Source organism: Dermacentor albipictus, chromosome 5 (genome assembly GCF_038994185.2).
Source record: "Dermacentor albipictus isolate Rhodes 1998 colony chromosome 5, USDA_Dalb.pri_finalv2, whole genome shotgun sequence".
NCBI lineage: Eukaryota > Metazoa > Arthropoda > Arachnida > Ixodida > Ixodidae > Dermacentor > Dermacentor albipictus.
In genome coordinates, this window is record NC_091825.1 from 105,849,618 (window position 1) to 105,871,883 (window position 22,266).

At 50.2% G+C, this 22,266-nt stretch overlaps 1 protein-coding gene across 4 annotated transcripts in view; it reads left to right on the forward strand.

Moving 5' to 3' along the window:
• Positions 1 to 2,617: 2,617 nt before the first annotated feature.
• The window catches only part of LOC139059996 (protein SSUH2 homolog), a 65,379-nt gene continuing 45,730 nt past the window's right edge, over positions 2,618 to 22,266 (forward strand). Inside the window, exons 1-2 of one of the 4 annotated variants that reach the window (XM_070538668.1) lie at positions 2,618 to 2,771; positions 20,961 to 21,136. In XM_070538668.1, coding sequence (XP_070394769.1) covers positions 2,653 to 2,771; positions 20,961 to 21,136 — 295 coding nt within the window. In that variant the 5' untranslated portion in view covers positions 2,618 to 2,652. Of the gene's footprint in view, positions 2,772 to 6,065; positions 6,516 to 12,988; positions 13,126 to 20,708; positions 20,858 to 20,960; positions 21,137 to 22,266 lie in introns of those variants that run through there. The other 3 variants (XM_070538669.1, XM_070538670.1, XM_070538671.1) reach the window with 3 other exon arrangements.

Here is a 22,266-nt window from a genome sequence, read left to right on the forward strand (position 1 = left end):
CCTCTGCTGAGGTGCTCCACCCACGTTTTTATTTAATCCTTAATATTTTTAGGCGGTAGGGGAGGAGGAGGAGGGATTTACATGGCCAAAAACACGACATGGTTACGATGCACGTCGTGGTGGGTTAATCCGCATTAATTTTGAAAACCAGCATGGAGTTCTTTAACGTATCCCTAAATCTAAGTGCGCGAGCTTTCTTGCGTTTCGACCCCATCGAAAACGTCCACGATTTACGGGACACTAAAACGCGTTGCCGTGTATAGCTCCATTATATATAATGACCCTGTTTCGAAGAGAACTTGCCACTATTTATTTTATGTGCATAGCTAAAGGCCTAAATGGGCATTGCATATAGGGGGAGAGGTGATGAAATAGTTGAGAACAAAATACATAATTTGTAGCATAAAACATTAATTCCAGCATGATTACTATATATAGTAATTCAATGAAAGAAAACTACATACAGTGAAAGCTCGTTAATTCGAACTTCAATAATTCGAATTTATGGATAATTCGAACTGTACGATTTGGTCCGGCCAAGCTCCATAGAAGTCTATGTATAAAAAAGTCCGTTAATTCGAACGCGAGAAGGTTCCCTCACGGATAATTCGAACTACGCTCGCCTGGCACACGGCCAGAGAAACGCGCCTCCTGCCTACACACAAGGCAATATTGCCTCCGAAACGGAGAGAACGGCGAGAGAAGGCAAAATCGGACAAAAATCTAACCGACGCGGGGTCAGCCAGAAGGCAGCGGCGGCTGCCGCCTCTCCGTTCTACGTAACCTCCGAGACTTCTTGCCCGTTGCGAATCTCGGAGGCTTTGGAAATCTTGTACAGCTGTTAATGTTGTGCGGAGATGGCACGGCAAGCTCCAAAACACAGCGAATCAAGTACGTCGCAGCTGCGCTTGCAATCAAGAACTAACGAATCAGGGCCTTCGCCACCTTCACATGTTCAGCGTCTTTGTCTCGGCACTCTTCATCGATTGTGCATCTCTGTTTTCTGCTTAGGAGGTATCGGCCGTCGCGATTCATTGTGATGGTGTTAAGCCTCGGCTAACGTTCGTTTCGGTGGACATCGGTGGTGTGGCACAGTCGGACCCAGAGCTTCGACTTAAAGATGGCGTGTGCCCGCGGCACACGCCATCACTTTCTGACACGCCAAATTTCTGACATGCCCTACTGCTTCCAAATCGCAGTGTACTGTTGCCCTCCTTCACTTTCGTTAGTTCGAACTTTCGTTAATTCGAACTGAAGCGGCTTGCCCTTGCGGTTCGAATTAACGAGCTTTTACTGTATACAGCAAAGCAACATCATAGCTATTAAACTTTGCAAAAATGCATGAAGCTGTTGACTGAAATTTTGATGATATATATTGGCAAGTATGAATTCCATTGGGTATTTGAATAGTATACGAGAACCGGGGTTTAGTAATCAACTATGAACTGGGCAATAAACTGTAAATGATGGCATGTAACCACCGAATTCAGATCTCAGTAGCCTTGAAGGTTCTCGCAATGGTAACGACCCATTGGCGAGCATAAATGCCAAGGCCTAAAAGGAGCAGAAGATTACTAATCTGATTAAAAAATATATTGCCTATACCGAACGGCGCAATTTAGTTTGTTCAGTTGAACCGCGAAAAAAATATGCCTTATTAGTAAGAGTCTCGAAATGTAGACAATTAATGCAGTCTGGCGAACTACTGTTCGATTACTAACTGTAGGACATACCGTCACATGCACAATACCTCACCGGCATGTCACCCTAACAGTTTTTTAACTTAGGGATGCCCTATCGTGCTACTCATTTTGTACTTGCTCAAATATGCAACAATACTGTAACAAAATCTGAAACGGTGAAGAAAGGAACGCTGCCAAAACGTGAGTCAAGAATCTAACTATATATTCGGCGAAGTTGTGCCCATTTAAGAGGAACACAAACACACACACACACACACACACACACACACACACACACACACACACACACACACACACACACACACAGAAAGGTGAGGATATGTTAATCGGCCGTAAAAACCAGTAGACATTCACTTACAAGCTAAATTAACAAGCATGGTGGTGTCACGCGAGCACAGACAAACACGAGCACATCTCGCTCGATGACCGCGCACACTCGCTGTCAAAATGCTGGAGTGAGAAAGCACGGCAGCAGCAGCGAGCGAACGGACCTTCGTGAATGGATCGTGAATTGGGCGCACGTTCAAGGACACTATATAGCTGGTCAAAATTAATCCGGAGTGCCACAGTACGGCGTGCCTCATAATCAAATCGCGATTTTGGCACGTAAAACCCCAGAATTTAGTTCTTTCAATTTCACATCAATCGCTGGTACTCGCACACATCTGAGAATCTATACAAGATTTGCGACGCGACCAGACACGCCTACAACGTTCAAGAAATTTCAAGTACAGCAGTCTCGTCTTGCGCCGAGAAATAACTTGATATGTAACAGTGATATCAACGTGAAAAACAGACACCGGTAAAAAAGGGGAAAAAAAAGAGCGACGCCAGAAAACATGTTGCACGAGCAGTAACGATGCAACGGCACATGATAGTACACTGTATCAAGATACCGTGAGAGAATCGCGCACATTTATTTTACCAATAGACGGACGCTCATTTGAAAATGTACAGGTACGAGGGTGGTGGTCGAGCAGCTTCGATCGCATTTCGTGCCCAATGTCGCCGCAATGAAATGGCTGCTTCCTCCCATGCACGCTACAGTTACCATGCCTGCAGTAACAAGTGAGTGCGGTTATTTTCTTGTTCCTATGAATGTACTATATAAACGTGCTTTCCTATACACCGAGGGCATGACAATTGTATCACCTGTATGTACTCGAGGAAAAAGAAGCGCTCGTTGTCGCGCGGAACACAGCCCAGAAGAAGAAAATCCCCGAAAGAAGCGCCAGGCCCGGCTGCGCCCGCGGGCAAGGGGGCCGTGCACGACTCTCACCGAAAGACGGTTGCCGCGGGGGGCGAGACACGAAGATGGCGCCCCAGTGTTCGCCACAACCCAAAAAACGCTCCTCAAATCCACCGCAAGCCTCGCGCCGATCGCTCCCCGCACCGGAACAGAGCCCAAGTTACGAAGGACCCAGCCCGGCCACCTATCTACCCATGGGCTACTTCCTGCCCTGCCCGACCGCGCCGGGAGACCAGCCTCCGGTGCGCGCGCCGACGCCAGCCGACATCGCCAAGGGGACCGCCGGCTCGCAGCGTGAAGCGCTGCCGCCCTTCTTCAAGCCGCCTCCGACGCCAGCCTTCTTGGGCCCAGCACCCTTCTATCCCGGACCGGCGTTGATTAGCGCCTTTCCAGCCGTGGACCACCACTACCCGACCTTGGAGTCCATTCCCCAGCAGAAGTTGAACAAAGCTCTGCTCGAGCTGCTGAGTCGCGCAGCCATGGCCACCGACGAGGACTCCAAGCCCAAGAGTGAGCCACCCGCCAGACCCGGTGAATGCTGTCGCGCGGCTTTCTTTGTCACGACGCTCGTGCTTGCGCTGATGGCGGGAGGCTTGTTCTCCTTCTACGTCGTCAGCGGGAAGCTCTCGGACAGGGACTTGTCTTTTTTCAACTTCACTCCGTTCGCAGTCCAACGCGAGAAAGAAAGCAAGATGGCCGCCGCCCCTAAGGAACAGCCAAGCCCCCTTCCTACGGGTGTGTCAACGGCAAGTGACCCCTCCACAAGGTCAGAAGGCAAGGTCTTCTACCTAGAGCCCAAGTGGACCACAACTCAGGAGGAGACGGAAGCGACGGAGAAACGTATAGTCAAAGTTCCACGATGCCGCACGGCTTTCTGTCGCGGCATGACTGATCGCTTCAAGTCGTTATTGAACTGGACCTTGTCACCCTGTGGAGATTTCTACGAGTTCGTTTGCTCCTCGTGGAGGTCGCAGGAAAAAGGAGCGTTCTCGCAAGATTCCCTGTACGCAGAAGAGGTCGAGGACAGACTGAGAGATTTGCTTTTGGAATCGTCAGAACTCGAAAGCCAACTATTCAAGTCTGCTGTTGACAAGCAAGACATCACAGAAAACTCAACGTCACCGCTGGGCTACGCAGAGACGCTCATGGACCTTTGTACGAATGATAACATCAACAAAAGTGATAACGAGAAACAGGCAGAACAATGGACGCACCTTCGGTCGCTTCTGACAACCGTCGGACTGGAGAAGTGGCCTTATCATAACGACAGCGTTAGCAGAGCCGACCTGTGGACAGCCGTTGTGCTTCTTTACCGGCACCTTGGACTTCCGACGTTGGTCGCAGTGTCGGTCGAAAAAGATCCCGAGAATGAAACATCGCTTGTAGTGTCCATCGACGAGCCGGATATTGCTATAGGCCTCTTCGGCACCAAGGATGTGTTTTTGCCAAATTGGTATTCGCACGTCGTTCGAGGTACGATGAAGATGTTTAGCCCTTACAAGTACCTCAACCAGGCGGACAAAGTTCTGGCGTTTTCAGAGAAGCTCGCCGGAATCACCAGCACACGTGGCGAAAGGAACTACGTGGAAGAAGCCAGAATGACCACCGTTCACAGCCTTCCATCTTACGCACAGTTTCTAGGCTTGCTGTTCGACGACATCATCATCGTGAACGAAAAGACTAGGCTTCTTGTAAAGAACATGCGATACCTGAAGGCACTGAGGACATTGATCCACATGACACAAAACCACGATCTGCTAAATTACCTGGGTTTCAGGGCTGTTCTTCACATCTCCCCACTCATGTTCGGGGAAGAATTTGTCGAGCTGGCGTCCGTGCGAATGCGTCAACTGACTGGACACAAAAAACTAGGCTGGCCGCGCTGGAAGACTTGCCTGAGGATGCTAGAAGACGCCATGCCATTCGTTTTTCAGCGGGCGATCTTTAAGGCCACCGACAAGTTGCTCAACATCGAGAGAGTCACGGCGCTTCTGAACGACCTGAAGAGCAGCGCTCTTCTTGCGGTGAGCAGTTTCACCTGGATGGACACCGCCGACAAGATAAAGGCCAGAAACATCCTTTCCGACGTTAACCTCGAAGTGTTCTATCCATCCTGGGTCAGGGAAGACAACGGAGACGCATTCAACCTTCTCCTTCCAGCACCGCCCAATGACACCGCAGAGCTGCTGAGCGCCTACTCGGATTTCGTCAGGAAGAACACGGAGCGGAGACTGCTTACTATAGCGGGAACGAGTGTTCAGTCCTATCCTGAGTGGAAAGGGTCCATCTTTGCGACCTACCCGACTTTTGACTATGAGACCCGCTCTGTCTACGTCCCGGTGGCTCTGTTCAACTTCAGCATCCCCGACACCGACGCGGGGCTTCTGTTTCAGACACCACGCGTTGCCACCCGTGTCCTAACGGCTTTGATCGCCTCCTTGCATCGTAACTCGTATCCGCTCCCGGGACCTCCCACGATGCTGAACCCCACAGAAGCATTGACGAGTGCGACCACGTGCCTCCAGTCCCAGTACAGAAGCGCTTCGAACAACCTGCACGACGAGAAAATTCGCTCTGTGGTTACCACAACGTATGACTTTCTCGACAACGTCGCCATGGAGCCCGCTGTGACAGTGTTCTCGAAGTACGTGGTGGAAAGCGGCGTCGCGGTCCAACAAGACATGCTGAACCTTCCTCTAAGCTCGAAGCAGCTCTTCCACGTGTTGTACACGGCGGACATGTGTGAAGGCGGCTCTTCGGAGCAGCTGAGGCAAGAGTTCGCCGAAGATGCCATGACGCATCCGAGGCTTAGGGTTGTGATTCCACTCAGGAATACGCAGTCTTTCGCTCAAGCCTGGAGCTGCAGTAAGGAGGATCAGATGAATCCCTCGCAGAAATGCAAACTTTTTACTTGATGTGTCAGTTACATGCCGCTTTTTTTTCCCCTTCCTTCCCGTCCACTTCTTCATAAAGTTGCTGTCTTTACATGTAATGGGCTAAATTTCATATAAAACAGCTGGACAGGCACGTCAACTATAACAGTGTTCTGCGCTTAACGCGTTACCACGTAAAGTTGCAGTTCTAAAACTTACCAGGCGCGTGGCGTCGGCGGCCTCGGCACGTGTTCACTTTCTGAACAATGCAAGTCTTTTGGGGATTGGGAGTTGCCTTTTCTTTCGAGGTGAAAGGGTCGCTGATAAAAAAACATATCTTTGTCAGCGCCAGACAAATACTCAAAACAGACAAACGGACGCCAAAGCCGCCAAAGCAAACGATGAAGCCGAGGCGAAAAACTTGCACGACTGGTATCGTTCTTCGCGCCGACACCAGATGCCCTCACTTGTCAGGCCGCGTGCGGTCCCTTTATATTTTTCTGTTCCCCCCTTCCCTCGCGTCGCGAGGATGTCCGACGTTTCGATTGTTCCTCGCGATTTCAAAATGTAAAATTATTACTGTGTGTTCCACGACGGGGGAGGAAGCGTCGGTAGCATGCCCGTCAGCAAGAAGTCTCGCTTAAAAGACCTCGAACCACTCGGATAAGCGGAGATGGCCACAGTAGCCAGGTGGGTAAACGAGACCTTCCATTCTTTTGAACGACCGCCGCCGCGGACGATCGTGTACGCTGGCTTCTCGGCACTGAGCGTATCGCGCTGAGTCGTGGGGCAGCTGTTACCTTCTCGCTGTTCACTGGCCTGGCGTTAAAAGGGCCAGTGCTTGCGCATTGAACGTCCCGATAGCCCCCCTTCGTGCGTCGCCGATGCGGACGTGCATATAGACACTGCCGCGTTAGGTCGATGACATCATTAGAACCTACTCGCGAGCCGCTGGGGGAGCGTATGAACCCCGCGCGCGGCTCTGGAAATGCAAGCTGTCGTGCGACGTGCTTCGGCTTCTACCGTCATTGTACGATCGTTCCCGTAGGCTTCATCCGAAAGTGTTTATTCTGTGAACTAGTGTTTCTTCTCGCCGCAAAATATCGCGCGCTCCGAGAGCCAGCGTTTCTTCTTTTTATTCCCAATTGCTCCTTGGCGCATCCTCGGTGGATTCGGTTGATGCATGCTATGCTAACGCGCCTTTAAGCTGTTGCGGTAGGTATGCACACGTTTAACAGCAAGAAAGTTAGTTGGAGCCTGGAGTCTTCGGCAGCGTGCAGTTTGTTGCTATGTAGGCCGGCCGGTTTGGCCTGTGCGCACGCTAGCAGACTGTAGCGGACAGCATTGTACACGTTTTACTGGTTTGCGAGGAGCTGGTTTCTTCCCCCTTTCACAGCCGCGCATGCTCATAAATGCGGCTACCAGCGCCTGTCACGATAACTATCCGAATCGGGCTGTTTTCATCGGCGCATTCACGTTACCGAGACGACCGCTGTGATGTCAACATTAGCTCTCCGCAGCATGAGCGATGCGCGCGCGCGTCTTGATGCTTGCACAGGACAGAACGTAGTAGAGCGTGTTGCTTCCGACATCGATTCGCTTACGGAGCCTGCGATAGTTTCGGTGCTTTCTGTCGGCTTGAAATTAAACGAGAGTGAACGGGATGAAACCACGGTCGTGTCACTAGAAACTGTAATATGTCACGTGTATGCGCAAAAACGCTGCCCAAAGTCCTTTTCGGAGCCACCATTCGTGCTTTGAAGCAGAAATCGCTCCAGTTTATCACGCAGTTAACGAAAACGTAGGAACGAGAAATATCGGTCGTTCTGTTTAGCAATGATTGTTCGCTCTTTATTCCGACGCGCCGCAGCTCGTTACCACCCAGCTAGCGCTGCAGCGCCCCTGTCCCTCTGCCGCCCCGAGTCAATGCACCACGTCCGCTACCACCACCATCTGCTTTGGCTCAAGCGAGCATGGCGCAGGGTACGTTGCTCGCTGGGAGGGTTATGATTGGCCGTCGTGAAGGGGAAGCTCGATCTTCTCTCCGTTGGGGCAGCGCGCGCTCCTCTTCGAACGTCACGAGATCGATAATGAATCTGCCGCGCCGGTGTCGGCGCACCCGCTGCCGGGGTGTCGTGTTTTCTTCCTTCGGAGGACGTCGACGCGCGCGAGTTTGTGTGCGTGTGTGTGTACTACTGGCGACCATCCCGGCGCGCTGCGGTGCGCTGTTCTGCGCGCGCTGCGGGGGCCGGTCCAGCGCACGGGCGGACCGTGACCCCGTTTCCTACATTGCGTGAGGATAACGAAGCTCGGGCCGGGCTGGCTCCGCGGTTTTAAACGAAGGGAGCCTCTGTTTTCTTCTTCTTTCTTTCGCTTAAATCTTTGTGCGCGTAATTCGCCGTGCGCGAGAGCGCACCGCGCCATCATTGTCTTTTGTCCTCAAGAATTAATAAGCGGCCCTCGGATGGCGACGGAGTCCTGCGACCGCTGACATATTTGTCGCTGCCTGCGGACATCCGTGTTGTTTGGTTGAGCAACGATCTCCCTCCGCCATCGCCTAGGTGTCTGTACGCAAGTTCGGGAAGTCTGTTGTTTACAAGCCACGCTGTCCCATCCGCTGTGACAGCCTGATTTGGCTACCTCGCCATCGGCGACCTTTCTCAGAAGAATACAATAAAGGGAAAGAAAGACAGCCGGGCCTGTATTACACATAATAGCTTTCGAGAGCGACCGGAAATGCGATAATGCGATAGGTAAGTCACCCGTCGTGCACAAATAAATGAATAAATAAATAAATAAATAAGTAAATAAATAAATAAATAAATAAATAAATAAATTCAAGACAAATAAACATAATCGCAAAATGTCAGGCTCAGTGAATGAATTGCGGACAGATTAATGATGGATGGAAACAACTTTACTGTAAATCCGGCCAAGTTTAATGACCCGCAGGCAACCATGTAGGCAACGATGTAGGATTCCAGCGTTGGAGCAGATATACGTACAAATAAATGTATGGCTCCTCTGCAGGTCGAAGAAAAATTGGTCGCTGATGTAAAGTCCGCACAATACTTTGGCATAATGTTCGACTTAATTTATTCTTTATACGGTAAATGCACCCGAGAAGTACTGAGGTCCTTTCAGAGTGTTCGCTCAATAGTTTTTTTTTCCTGGTCATTTATGAAAAGTAATTGTTTCCGGTTATAAGGAATATTATTATACTTTGTAATAAGTGTTTGTATCGTGCAGCGCATTGTTCATTTTATGTCCTTTTAATGCATAATATTTTCGCTGCTAACTGTGGGCTCAGAGCTTGCAGTGTCAAACGGCGCAATTTCTAGAACGATTACAAACTGTGACATATGTCAAACTGCCACCATATTGTATTAATATATATAATATTGAATATATATATATATATATATATATATATATATATATATATATATATATATATATATATATATATATATATATATATATATATATATATATATATATATATATATATATATATATATATATATATATATATATATATATATATATATATATTCCAGAATAAGATTCAAAAATTACGAAAGTAAGAGCGTTGCCCTTTTAAATTATTTCACATTCACTACAAAGTGTGCTTGAAAAAATGGGAGTGGCAGGGGAAAGAAAAGAGGGTGAGGCAGGAGGGGTAACACGTCGAGTAGCCGCGCTGGGAAGCCGCTTGACGCTACTGACCGGGTGCACCAAGCCGAGAAGAGCGCAGCTATTTGTATAGTGTGTGTAAACCGGCGCTACACTAAGCTGCGTTATATAGTAATTCGACTAGGAGCTTGGCTAATACTTATATATAACCATAAAAATCTGATTTATATCGAACGTACATATCCATCGCGCGCGTGCAGTAGTGTTACGAGTTTCATCGCAGAGACATCGATAGGAAATTCAAAAAAATTATGGGGTTTTACGTGCCAAAACCACTTTCTGATTATGAGGCACGCCGTACTGGAGGACTCCGGAAATTTCGACCACCTGGGGTTCTTTAACGTGCACCTAAATCTAAGTACACAGGTGTTTTCGCATTTCGCCTCCATCGAAATGCGGCCGCCGTGGCCGGGATTCGATCCCGCAACCTCGTGCTCAGCAGCCTAACACCATAGCCACTGAGCAACCACGGCGGGTAATAGGAAATTCGTGCGAGGACAAGCTGCGCAGCCTAATGAAGGGCCTCTTAAAGGAAAGCATCGAGTGTTTCACCTGAGACAGCGATAGCTGGCTCGACGACGACAGGAATACGCGTCACTTTCGAGTCTCGGAATAGCCCACAGCAGATGTCGTATTCATTCGGCCTATACGGTTACGTCGGACGCTACCATATCGGCACCGTTTTCCATGTAGGGCCGAAAGAAATGACAGCCGTCCCGGTATGACGTTTCCGCGCGTATATGTCCATCTAACTATTTTTTCTTCCTGCAAATGCACGAACGTTCTGTACGCCTAAAGAATGCACAAGGATACAGAACGCATGTTGTAGGAGCAACTTTACCAGTTTTCTCTGAGGCTTCGCAGAGTTAAGGCTGTTTAGAAGTTTAGTTGTTTATGTTAAGCAAGATACCCTTGAAGAGGGCTCTGGGATCATGTTTTCTGTCGATATACTTCTTTTTATTTTTTCGCCACATTGTCATTAGTAGATACCGGACTTTTAGGCACTAAGAATGCGGGATTTAGGTGCCTAAAACGGTTGCTTAATTTAGTGTAAGTTGCCCCTAATAGACACTATTAATTGTTCGGAAACAAGAGTCTGTTTGTGTATTGAATGTGCACAGCCCATTTTCATGGGAAGAAAACCGAAGTAGCGCTCCTTTGTCAGGGCTGAAAAGCAGCAACCCTATTGTGCAAGTCATCGCTTCACGGGGCTTTGGTGGGCACACGAGAGGCCGCTTTTTTCTTTTTCGTTAATCTGCACGGGAGTGCATTCCTTCGTGCCGCTTGTTTTACGTGGAAGGCGCCGAGACTTGCTCCCTTTAAAGGGTTGCAGAAAATTGCGCCTCTCCCTCTTCACAGTCACGCTTTCTTTGCTACGTGGTGTGCGGACGACGCGATTCAGTACCAAGGGACCGGGACCATGGTTTAATTTCGTTCTCGTACCTACGGTTTCTAGCGTATTGAGGGCGAGCTCCACCACTGGAAAAGCGGGCGCCACCGTCGGCGTGACGTGACATGAGGGATCACGTGGCCACAGCGGCCGCGTCGGCTGCTTCGGAAGCGCCGAAGCGAGCTGAAAACGAAAGTTTAAAGTACCACCTGCGCTGTGGTTCTGATAAAGTGGTGGGGCTTTGCCGCCTTGGGTGTCTGCTTGACAAAATTTGAAAGTACTATAATAGGTGTTGGCTGCCTTTGGAGGCGTGCAGCATGGTAGGCTCGGTGCCGCAGTACCGGAAGTACGCAACGGAGCCCGGTGTCAGCCTTATTCACACGTAGCCGCAGGACAATGAGCTGCGTGAAGCTTGGTTCGCGAAACTGAGAACCGGCAGGCAGCCATCGTCTACAACTCGGGTATGCAGCAAGCACAGACGCGAGGAAGATTTCTGCTACAGCGCCGGGACTGCGATATTCGGCGAGTAGCAGAAAACGCTCACTGAGACGCTCGCCCGCGCCCGCTGCCCGGCTAATGTCATGACGGTTTGGTCTATGAACTTGTTGACGATAGATACTGGCAAGTTCACTGGAACGGAAGGGGAGCGGTAAGACGCACATTAAATAAAGGCATGCCATATGGTCATGGTTGTACGTGTTATGAATTAATGCACTGGATTACGAAAAATAAGCAGAGGGAAATCGCACGCTGAGAAGACCGATAAGCATACAGTGCGACGCAACTTGAGAAATAATATTGAAATGTCCAAGAATTTAGAAGACAAAAAAATATGTAATCGTCGCCACGGCACATCACAGTCGCCGTAGGCGTCGAACTCAATATAACGAAATTATTTTTGAACAGTTCTGATAGCGTCCATGCAACAATTGTTGCTATTGTACTGTCAAATGCTCATATGCCATGGCCTAAAGCTCACGGCACGGTGCGAAAACGCGCTCACAGCGAAAGCGAAACATCGTGCGCGGACATGCATACAGACGCGCATTCGGTCGCTGCGAACCCGTGCGATCGCTGCATTGAGGCTTCATTCCGTTATGCTCCATTTGGTTATACAGACAGCCCGCTATAAGAACATATTCTACACAGTTTACTCTCAGCGTTTGCCTACCTTTCACGCAAGAAGCCGGTTCGGGAGACTCCATCGTGGCGACCGCGCGTAGTGGCGTTCACTGTATACGTATTCGGTCAAGAGATAGCGTCTGTAAACGATTCTGTGCTTTCAGTGTGCCCAATAATACTATATCGACAGTCAAAAACTTCCCTCGATTTGAGAGCACTTACACAAATGTCCAGGAGGGCTGCCGCGTGGTGTTTTTATTGAGTGCCGTAAGCGAAACCTATGAAGAGCGCGCCGCGTGATCCCTCACACTACGCAAGGGAGGCGCTTCCGACAGATGGCGACTCCGTAAGTCCTCGCCCCCAATACAGTATACAACCGAATGAGACTTTGCCTGCAAGGAGAAAATGTGGTAATGAAACGAGGCCCGTGCATTGCGAAGCACAGGTGGACGGTCGTATATATGTTACGGAAGATCAAAGTACGAGTACCCGAGTGCTTCTAATTTTAAACGAACCGACGTACGGACAGACAGACGGAAGAAGAAGAAGACCGAAAGCATGCAGACGTTCTTAAGTAAGAGAGATCTATGTAACGATGCGGTGCAAAGCACGAACGTTCTGCGTTTGAAATTCGAGCTGCGGTGGTTGGTGGCGGAGAAGCAAGACCCTTATTTACGCCCGGACGCAAGGCGGCAGTTCTTGGCCGCCGCTTGCGGCGCGATCAAAAGCGCGCCGAACATTCCGTCCCGAGTGTATACACACGTATACGTGCGTACACGAGTCTGTGCGAGGGGCACAGAGAACCGGCTATGTAACGAACAGCATCGTCTCCCACGCGTCGATCCCTGCAGGCGCCGGTCCAAGCACTTTCTCAGTCGCACGAGGTAAACGGGGAGAAGGCTAACTGGCCACGTCTTCCTGGAGCTCGCCTGAGTCACGACAGTGTGCGTGCGTGCGGCCTGCGTGCGTGTGCTTGTGTTTACGGTGGCGGCGGTTGTAAACACGGCCAGCTCCAGGCGCGCGCCTGGGTGTATACGCGAAGAGGCGCGTTCCTGAAGCACGTATACCTTTGCGCATTCACGCTCCGATGCGGTGAGTCCCGTCGTGGCCTCAAAGCGGGAACCACTTTACTATGTATACACTTTGTCAGCAGAAATAGGTGCATGTATAGTACACCACTGACTCACGGGCTTGCGAGCTGTATACATGTGCATGTGGCGCGCTCGACGGAGGCGGGGGAATTTTGTTCCGTGGAGATTTCCTACCGTCGATAGCTGAGCATTAGCGCCATATAGGTGGTTGTGTGCTGTAGCGCAAGAACGCTAGGGAATCGTTTCGAAGAAGGTTGCGAGCGCTCGCCGTTGTCTCTTTCGTATCTGTGTCTTATTTCAGTATATTGAGTGACTTCGCGTTACTGTGGCATACACTTTGAAGCATACTGCACTGTAGAGCACACACCATTCTTGGCATTTGCCTACTTTGTGTTGCTTTCTGCGTGGTAGCTAATATAGTATCCTTGTGCATGAAACGGGACACCGCTCTTATTGTAGTGTCCTTGTGCGATTTTTGTTTTTGCTGCTGGACTTGGGGTACAATATATACGCGCACTTTCCGTGAAACGTATTTAGGCTTGTGCAGTGGGACACCTGCAGGTGCCCTTTCCCCTACGGGGATTTAGTCGTAAGAAATAAGAACGCTATTGTGCAGAGTCAGCAAATGTGTGTTTTATTGTTATATTGAATTTTTTTTTTGTGTGTGGGGTGGGGGTGGGGGTGGGGGGTCATTTTTTGTAAGGGACCCGTTGGAGCGCTATCGGGACGGCTGGGTTTCTGAACTTCTTCACCGTAAAAACAGATCGTAGGGCTGATGATTCCTTTGTATTAGAGCAACTGCTTGACACCCGCGTTTATCTCAATTTCGAGAGCTTGTAGCCCCCCTGTGCAGTACATTCGCTTCACTTGGGTGTAAAAAGGGTAAATATGCTGTGCCGGGAAAGTGAGCGTACACCGCAGGAAAAAAAAACATGTAAAAGACGGGGTTAAATTAGGGTCAAGCGGTGACTCCCGCAAGAACAGTTCCCAGCACACCTTTCTTTCTTAAGGCTCAACCAGACGTACGCGTTCCAATGCGCCCGCACGCGCCGCACCACGCCTGGGCGCGTACGGCGTCAGGCGCGGAGGCAGTTTCGCGTGTCGGCGCGCGGCGGCCTGACCTACAATCGCTAGGATTTTTGCGCCCGCGCCGGAAGCTGCCGCTCGCGTCAGTAGCATGACGCACCTCACATGACCACGGCGAGCCAATGTCACTTCCGGAACGACTCTTCGCGCGACGTTCAGGTATGCCATAGTTCAGGCAAGCCCGGGCAAGCTGCTTCAGCACCTCCTTGTTGGCTGTGCACGTTGAGATCGACGTTCTATATGGCAGGTGCGGAAATCTTCAGCCGTGACGGCTGCATTAACAATGAAACTTTGATCGCCGAAGTGCAACGTCGCCAACCATTGGTACTGGTGGTACCGACGTCGCATTAGCAGCAACGTCATCATTTTCGTGACAAGCAACACTCTCTTTTTTCTGGACAACGGTCTCATCATTCAACATTTAGCACAAAGGTTGAAAGCTTGCAGCGCAGTTCAAGGTCTGACACACCGTACAACATGCGAGGCGCGTAGCACACGAGTGATGCCATGCCGATGCTGCTCCAGGTTTCGCCGGGCTCACAATACTCATATTGGGTCGCAGTTGAGCTGAATGACCCACAAGGAGTCGTAAAATATGTTTCTGCAATATAAAAACAAATTTTTAGCTAAAATTATTGTGTTTTCTTGCAATATGTAACACATTGCTTAACGTGGCCGTTAAGCGAAGGCTAGACTGCTTTGAACATGGCAAGCTAGCAACACTGCGCCGCCGCGACGAGACGCGCGGCAACTCGTGCATCGTTTGGGTGCGCGCTGTTACGGATTTGCACCGCTGCACCACTATTACGGCTTTGTGGTGGTCCCGTAGCGCTCGTCACCCGTTTCGTGACAGAGCGTTGGTAGCGCAGACTCCGAGTCAGGCGTCGGTGAGAATAACGAAAGGGATTTTATACACTATATACAGGTCATTATACAGGACAGGATCGGATCGGCACTGGGGCCGAGAGCTCACAGCAAACGCGACTGTTCCCGCACGGCGACGTCCGGCGAAAACGCGTGACACATCTCACCCCAGTCGAGAGCGGCACTCTGCTCCCGGTGGGTCGGCGGATCCGGTTTTCGAGGCGGCCGCGTCCGACCTTATAATTCCCGAGGAACCATTGTCACTCAAACGGCCCAATACAAAGCCAGCACTCGACGGTCGTCCGAGAGGTCCAACCAGCGACCGCGCTGGCCACCCGGTTCAAAGTTCGCGCGCGCGGTGACCTCCAGGCAAAAGGAAGTGCGGCGCCGGGCTGTCTGGCACTCGGTTGCACGTTCGGACATGTTGCCCGCCGATGCTTCTCCGCAGGACACCGCTGCCTGACGGCTCAGCATCATGACTTGTCAAGGGAGAATTAGGGCGCTCGCAGGATAAATTCTGCATCTTGCAGATTCGGAATCCGGGCTGGTGGTAATGGCACAACAGCGCCCTCTTCCTCCGTCGGGCGCGGCGCGACGTCGAGTCAGCGCGGCGTGTGCGGACGCATTGGAACGCGTACGTCTGGTTGAGCCTTTAAGGTGCAGATCTAGCGTGCGTTTTCTGTGGTTCGACTATCGCGGTAGCAATAACGTCTGCACTTTTGAAAAAAGGCTGTACTACTCTCGTTACAGTTCTTTGTATACCCCTCTTTCATATTCTTGTTCTTGCACGGGAAGTTGTAGTGCCGAGGGTGGTGAAACACTTGCGCGAGAAACCGTTCGCAAAGACCTGTATCGCTTGGCGAAGTGCGGTGTTCCGGCCACCGACCAGAAATGGCAGCTTCTGAACGTGGCCTGTTGTTCAACCTATACCGAATGAGACAGCCATTTACTTTTGCCGTCGCGATTACCGACACCATGCAGGAGACACGTGATCTGCCGACTCCGAAACGGTGTACTCGTCGTAGTCTAGGTTACTCGAGAAGCTACTCATTAAGGCGAATTAGCTCAACGAATTTGGCAGGCATTCTCAGATCTTGAATAGCAAGTTGCCATTATCCCTCAAGAGAAAAGTGTATAAAAGCTGTGTCTTACCAGTACTCACCTACGGGGCAGAAACATGGAGGCTTACGAAAAGAGTTCTACTTAAATTGAGGACGACGCAACGACCTATGGAAAGAAGAATGATGGGTGTAACGTTAAGGGATTGGGTGAGGGAACAAACGCGAGTTGATGACATCTTAGCGGAAATCAAGAAAAAGCAATGGGCATGGGCAGGGCATGGGCAGGGCATGTAATGAGGAGGGAAGATAACCGGTGGTCATTAAGGGTTACGGACTGGATTCCAAGAGAAGGGAAGCGTAGCAGGGGGCGGCAGAAAGTTGGGTGGACGGATGAGATTAAGAAGTTTGCAGGGACAACATGGCCACAATTAGCACATGACCGGGGTAGTTGGAGAAGTATGAGAGAGGCCTTTGCCCTGCAGTGGGCGTAGCCAGGTTGATGATGATGATGAGCTCAACGAAAGGACGTAGGAAAGGAGGCGAACAGCAACGTTGGCTGGCGTTTCATTCATATTTGTTTTTGCTTGCTCGTGTTAATAATTATTCAAGACCGACTACCCCAAACGATTGTTTCTTCTCATTGAGACGCAAGATGTTGTAATGCAGAGAAAGAACAACAGCAGTCGCAGCCTGGACAGCTCGCGCGACCTTCTTGGATAGTGAATATTAGTTTGAATATAGCCTTCAGATCGTTCTGATGGGATCTGCGCAGCGGTAGTTATTTGGTTCTGTGCAGCAGTTCCCTCTAGCGTTGCACGTAATGCGAAGTGCCTCAGTGTCTGTCTATACGATGACTTCGCTTGTGTCATTGCTGAGGGTCAACTCTGCGTTGATGCCGGCGAGCCGATTACCATTGAATCCAAGTCCCCAGGAAACCCGCTGACGATTCACTCAGTCAGCGTAATGCGAGAAGAATAGACGTTGAGCCGACTCTACAGATAGGCTGGGAAGCCGAGAGACATCACGCCAGAATGACGCACGAAACACGCTCCATGTTAGTTGCGAGTTTTACTCGGTGGCGGACGCGCGTTTGTCATTCACTGTGCGACTCGCAGCTGCTATCTCCCTCTGGCGTGGCTTTAAAACCCGAGAAACTTGCCCGAGGCACCTCCTTGGAAGGTAAGCCCATAACATTACTCGTCAGCCGCTGTCGGCCAAGAGGAGCGCGGAACGATTGTCACATTTGTTGAGGCCGGCGAGCCGTGCTAGCGAAGCAGCAACGAGACCACGCTCGGCTCGTCGGCTACTTTCCTTTATCCTCGCTCGGAGTGTGTATGCGCCTCCGGGCGCTGTCATTGACTCCGCGCCTCGCTCGGTCATTTGGCTCCATTATGTGCGCGCAGAGTCCGCGAAGTGACCTTGTCGGTGTGGGGCCGTCCTTCTTCTCACGAAGGCGGACGCCCGGCGCTTCAGTATAGTGTATGTATACCCATGTACAAAGGTTCGAAAATACGTGAAGGAGAATTTCAGTCTTATTCCTGACCGCGGTTCGTGCACACTTAAAAAACGACACATATTTAGTTTAGGCTGACGTATAGCGTAACTTCAAAACTACGTTTTCCTTAATACCGCGGTGATAGGTCGACTGTTAAAGCAAAGCTCTTTTTACCTATCCACTCTGCAGTGTAAACGATGGTTGCAACACCGTCGCCATCCCCCCGTCGCCGCAGGCCCCCCCCCCCCCCCCCTTTTTTCCCCCAGGGAAACAGACCCTGGACCCTATTGATTCTCAAATCGGAGCGTGCGGTCGTCAAGAAAGACATAGGGTCGGGCACGTTTCTCATTGTTGGTTAAGTATCTGCACGTGGCTGTCTCGAGCCTTGCCCTTGATAACGGCATTTTGAGGCTTAGCCCTCCGGCGTACCATTACAATTGTGTGGTTCTGCATTGCCAGAAGTCGCCACACGGTATGGTCGCTTTTACTTCCGTCTGAGTTACCTGCCGGTAAAAGACGGTTAGTCTATAGGTTTGATTAGGTTAGGCGGTGTAAGGTTAGAAGTTTCGGGAATGGAGACACCAGCTTGATAATGCAAGACGCCGGTGATATTCCGAAGACAGTGCGTCTAGTCCTGAGGTAATGTACTTCGCGGTAACCGAAGTATATTCAGCGCAAGTTCTATCCATAAATCAGCATCGCGTGCTCCTTCAGTGCCTTCGAGCTCCAAAACATTGTTTCGAAATTCCGGGAGACACCGCCATCGAAAGAACTTTGCCTTCACCGTGACATCAGGGAAACGACTAAACGTATGTGGCTGGCGCATCTATACAAATTTTCTTTGAGTTGGACAGCCGTGTACTCGCCAGTGCATTCTAACGCTGCCGCGAAGTGCATAGTGCGGTGAACAAGAGGACCGCGAAAGGCTTGTTAGGCGGTCCTGTGTGAACTCAGTTTTCGGTTGGACGAGAGAGTTAGCACACTTAGTGGATTGATTTGTAATGCTGAGAAGCTTTTCCGCCCGCGGGGCTATAGCTTAGTGGCACAAACGTGTCACTGTCACCTTGTCCGATGTCGTCGATTATTGGCAGGGGAAATACATTTAACGATGTCTATAATCAGGCTGCTGGATGCGCGCTGTGACTCGTTATCGTCGTTGTCTGCATAATTATACGTAGTTAGGTTCAGTGCTGGAGCGATACACATGTGCATGCTGTTGTGAGAAAAAAAAAAATGGCAGTGGCTTAGCTCAGCTATGCCAGGATATACGTAGCGAAAGCTAAGGCATAGCATGGTTAGCCTTGTTTAATCTTGATTGCAAGTCCAGGTTAGTCTGGTTGTCTAGCTATTTTGTGGCGTTTAGCCAGTCGTTCGGTGCGCTGTTCGTCTGTTTCCTGGGCGATTCGCTTCCTCTTCATCTCGTTCCGATGTCGATTCCAAGCCTCCTCCCGCTTATCAGAATTGTCGCCGTCCATACTGTGGTTGCGGCGCACGCGAGCTCTCCTTTTCGATCCTCCGACATGCTATCAGGCATGCGACGCAGCTGGCGAAGCGAGCGAAGGCGAACGCAACGACGAGGAACGCGGTGTGACGTCATGTGCCTCCTCGGAGCACGGCCACGGCGAAATCGCAAGTTCGCGGCCAGTAAAGCTTTTGTTTAAAAAAAAAAATGCTGGTTAGACACACAATGCGCGCGCCGCACCTCGCGCGTCTTTATTCATGCCGAATACTTGATGACTTGTATAGTCCGCCTTCATTTAGCTTTCCTCTTTTGTCTTGGGAAGCTCTGTTGAAGTCTGCAGCTTCAGTATTGATAGACGCGCCGTTTTACGTCCTTTTCGTGTTTTCTCTTTCTGCTCCTTGTTTTCCCTGTCACAAGCGTTCCTTTTCTTGCCTCAGCGTGAAAACTTGCACAACTTCAATTTATAGTTGTAGTGTTTCTTTGTTTTCAATCTCCGCTGGTTTCCACTGAAGCCGCGATCGATTCTTTACAGTGAAAAAAAAAAAAAAGCCTTTCGGGGACTCCAATTTAACTCGTATGACACGGAAGCGGCTTCTAGCGATGATAGAAAGTTAGGAGGAAATTTAAAGAAAAAAAAATCTCCCGGATGGGACAGCGCCCGGTGCGGGCTCGGAACCACCACTCCTGCGATTGCGGCTCTGAATGATCTGCAGCGACTTTGACGCTGGAACGATGCCTCATAGATAACAGAAAGAGCCCTACGCACTCTGAATCTGACGTCATCGGGGCATTGCCGCGTGACGTCGCTGCTGAAATAAGCAGACCTTACATTTTCTATGGATTAGTTTTCCACTAAAATTACTAGGGCGAGCTCCGGCGCTGAGATAGTTAAGCTAACCAGGAAATGATGGACGCAGTGCACGGATTTGTCTAATCTTCGTGCCTTCGTACGTTTACTTGGCGTTATTAAATTTAAATTAAATTATGGGGTTCTACGTGCCAAAACCACTTTCTGATTATGAAGCACGCCGTAGTGGAGGACTCCGGAAATTTCGACCACCTGGGGTTCTTTAACGTGCACCTAAATCTAAGTACACGGGTACGTGTTTTCGCATTTCGCCCCCATCGAAATGTGGCCGCCGTGGTCGGGATTCGATCCCGCGACCTCGTGCTCAGCAGTCCAACACCATAGCCACTGAGCAACCACGGCGGGTTACTTGGCGTTATTCGTGATACGCTTTATTTTTATTTTTTATTTTTCCTTCATTTAAATTTCCAAGCAACAATAGTTTTCTATTACAGCAAGCCATAAAGTCTGCGCACATGCATATCGATTGCGAATCGTTGCTCTTATGACGCAATATTTCTTTAAATGATCAATTTACAAAGTCACAAAGCCGTCTGAAGCCCCCCCCCCCCCCCCCAAAGAAAAAAAAAACGACGTTTAGGCGAATCCATGTATTACCCATAATTCTCATGCTGATTGAACCACCACACTTGCAGCTCCAGTATAGACACTATACAGTGTCACGGTTCCCGCAGTATGTGCAGGAAGGCAGCGTCGGCGCGCATCTTTGAGGTGCCGCGCGTTTTCCCCGCCATGGTCACACCGGAGTTCTTGAATCATGAACCAGTCATGAAACCGCGTTTCATTTTCCCGGTCACATACAAGGTCTATAGATCGTGTTGTCAGAGGCACTGCATGGGCTTGCTACCGGAGTAGCAGCAAACGGCGTTCCTGTAGTCGTGGCCACTCGCCAACATGGTACGAGCGGATAAGTGTGCGATGTTGCCGAGCAGTAGTAGCTCACATGCATATCCGCGGTGCTCGTGTCTGTAGCGCACTCGTACCGCATACACGCACGCAGGGGCGTCCTGTACGTGATGCCGCCGCTTGAACCATCGGCCCCCCCGTGGACGCCCGGCCTGGTGCCGTCGTCGCCACCGCCCCCGCTGACGCCCGTCTCCAACACGCCCGGCGGCCGGCAGCAGCTGCAGAATGACAAGGCCGCCCTCTGCCAGCAGCAACAGCAGCAGAGCAACGGTGAGCTGCCCATGGCCGTATAGCCGCCATTTTGGTGTGCGTTCTGCCGCAAGTGTTACTTCATGTTTTCGTTAATCTCCGTGCGCGGCCCCTTGAAGGTTGGCGTTTCAGTGAAACATCGCACTTATGTATTCTGGCAGAATTAGAGGATCATGGTTCCGGATGTGGCCGCATGACTTTCACGTGCGCGACTGATCCAACGTTGACCGCGTTACGAGATACGTTATCAATCAATCAATCAATCAATCAATCAATCAATCAATCAATCAATCAATCAATCAATCAATCAATCAATCAATCAATCAATCAATCAATCAATCAATCAATCAATCAATCAATCAATCAAAAGTGTTTTATGCGCTGTTCTCGTTCAGTGGTAGTGTGTATGCGTGAAGTTATATCCACGTCTGTCTACCGTCAAAAAAAAAAATAGAAAAAAAAACACGGGAACCTGGTAAAAGCTCAAGTTATGGTGAATCGTATATGCCCAGACGACTTCAGCGTTTGCGCCAACTACGGTGTTCACGAAATATTCTGGAAATATTCTACTAGCATTCCGAACCCTACATCACATTTAATGCGCCGTCCACTGCGGCGATGACGGGGCTTTTCTAACAGAACGGCTGCAAGAAAAATAAAGTAAATAATAGTTTATAAAGGCAGCGTCTAGCGACCCGACGTCGGCACAGGGTGACGCAAGAGTCATTAGCGCGTCCGATAAAGAGCTCGGTGTTTAAGCCCGACGCTTAGAGTCCGCTTTAATCTTTTTCGTACAGAAGACACAAAAGGAACCGCAGTGCGGCAGACGGTTGTGTGCGCTGGGATGGAGGGGAGGGAAAGGGGGGCGAGGAGGCGCTGCGAAGAACTGCATGTCTGCGAATTTTGAAAGGAACATCACTCTTTTCTTCTTTTCGTTGGCTGCTGCTTTGCGTTGACCGTCACTTGGGTAATTAGTAACGCTGACCGCTGTCGCAATGAGCAGTCACCAACGAGTACGCCTAAGACACACAAAAAAAAAAGCATGAAAAAATTGTCTGAGCGATGTCAACACCAATAGAACTCGGCGGTGGTTCATTGAAGCCACCGCTGCTAATGCGATCTTCGCCCCCCCCCCCCCTCTTATTTCTACC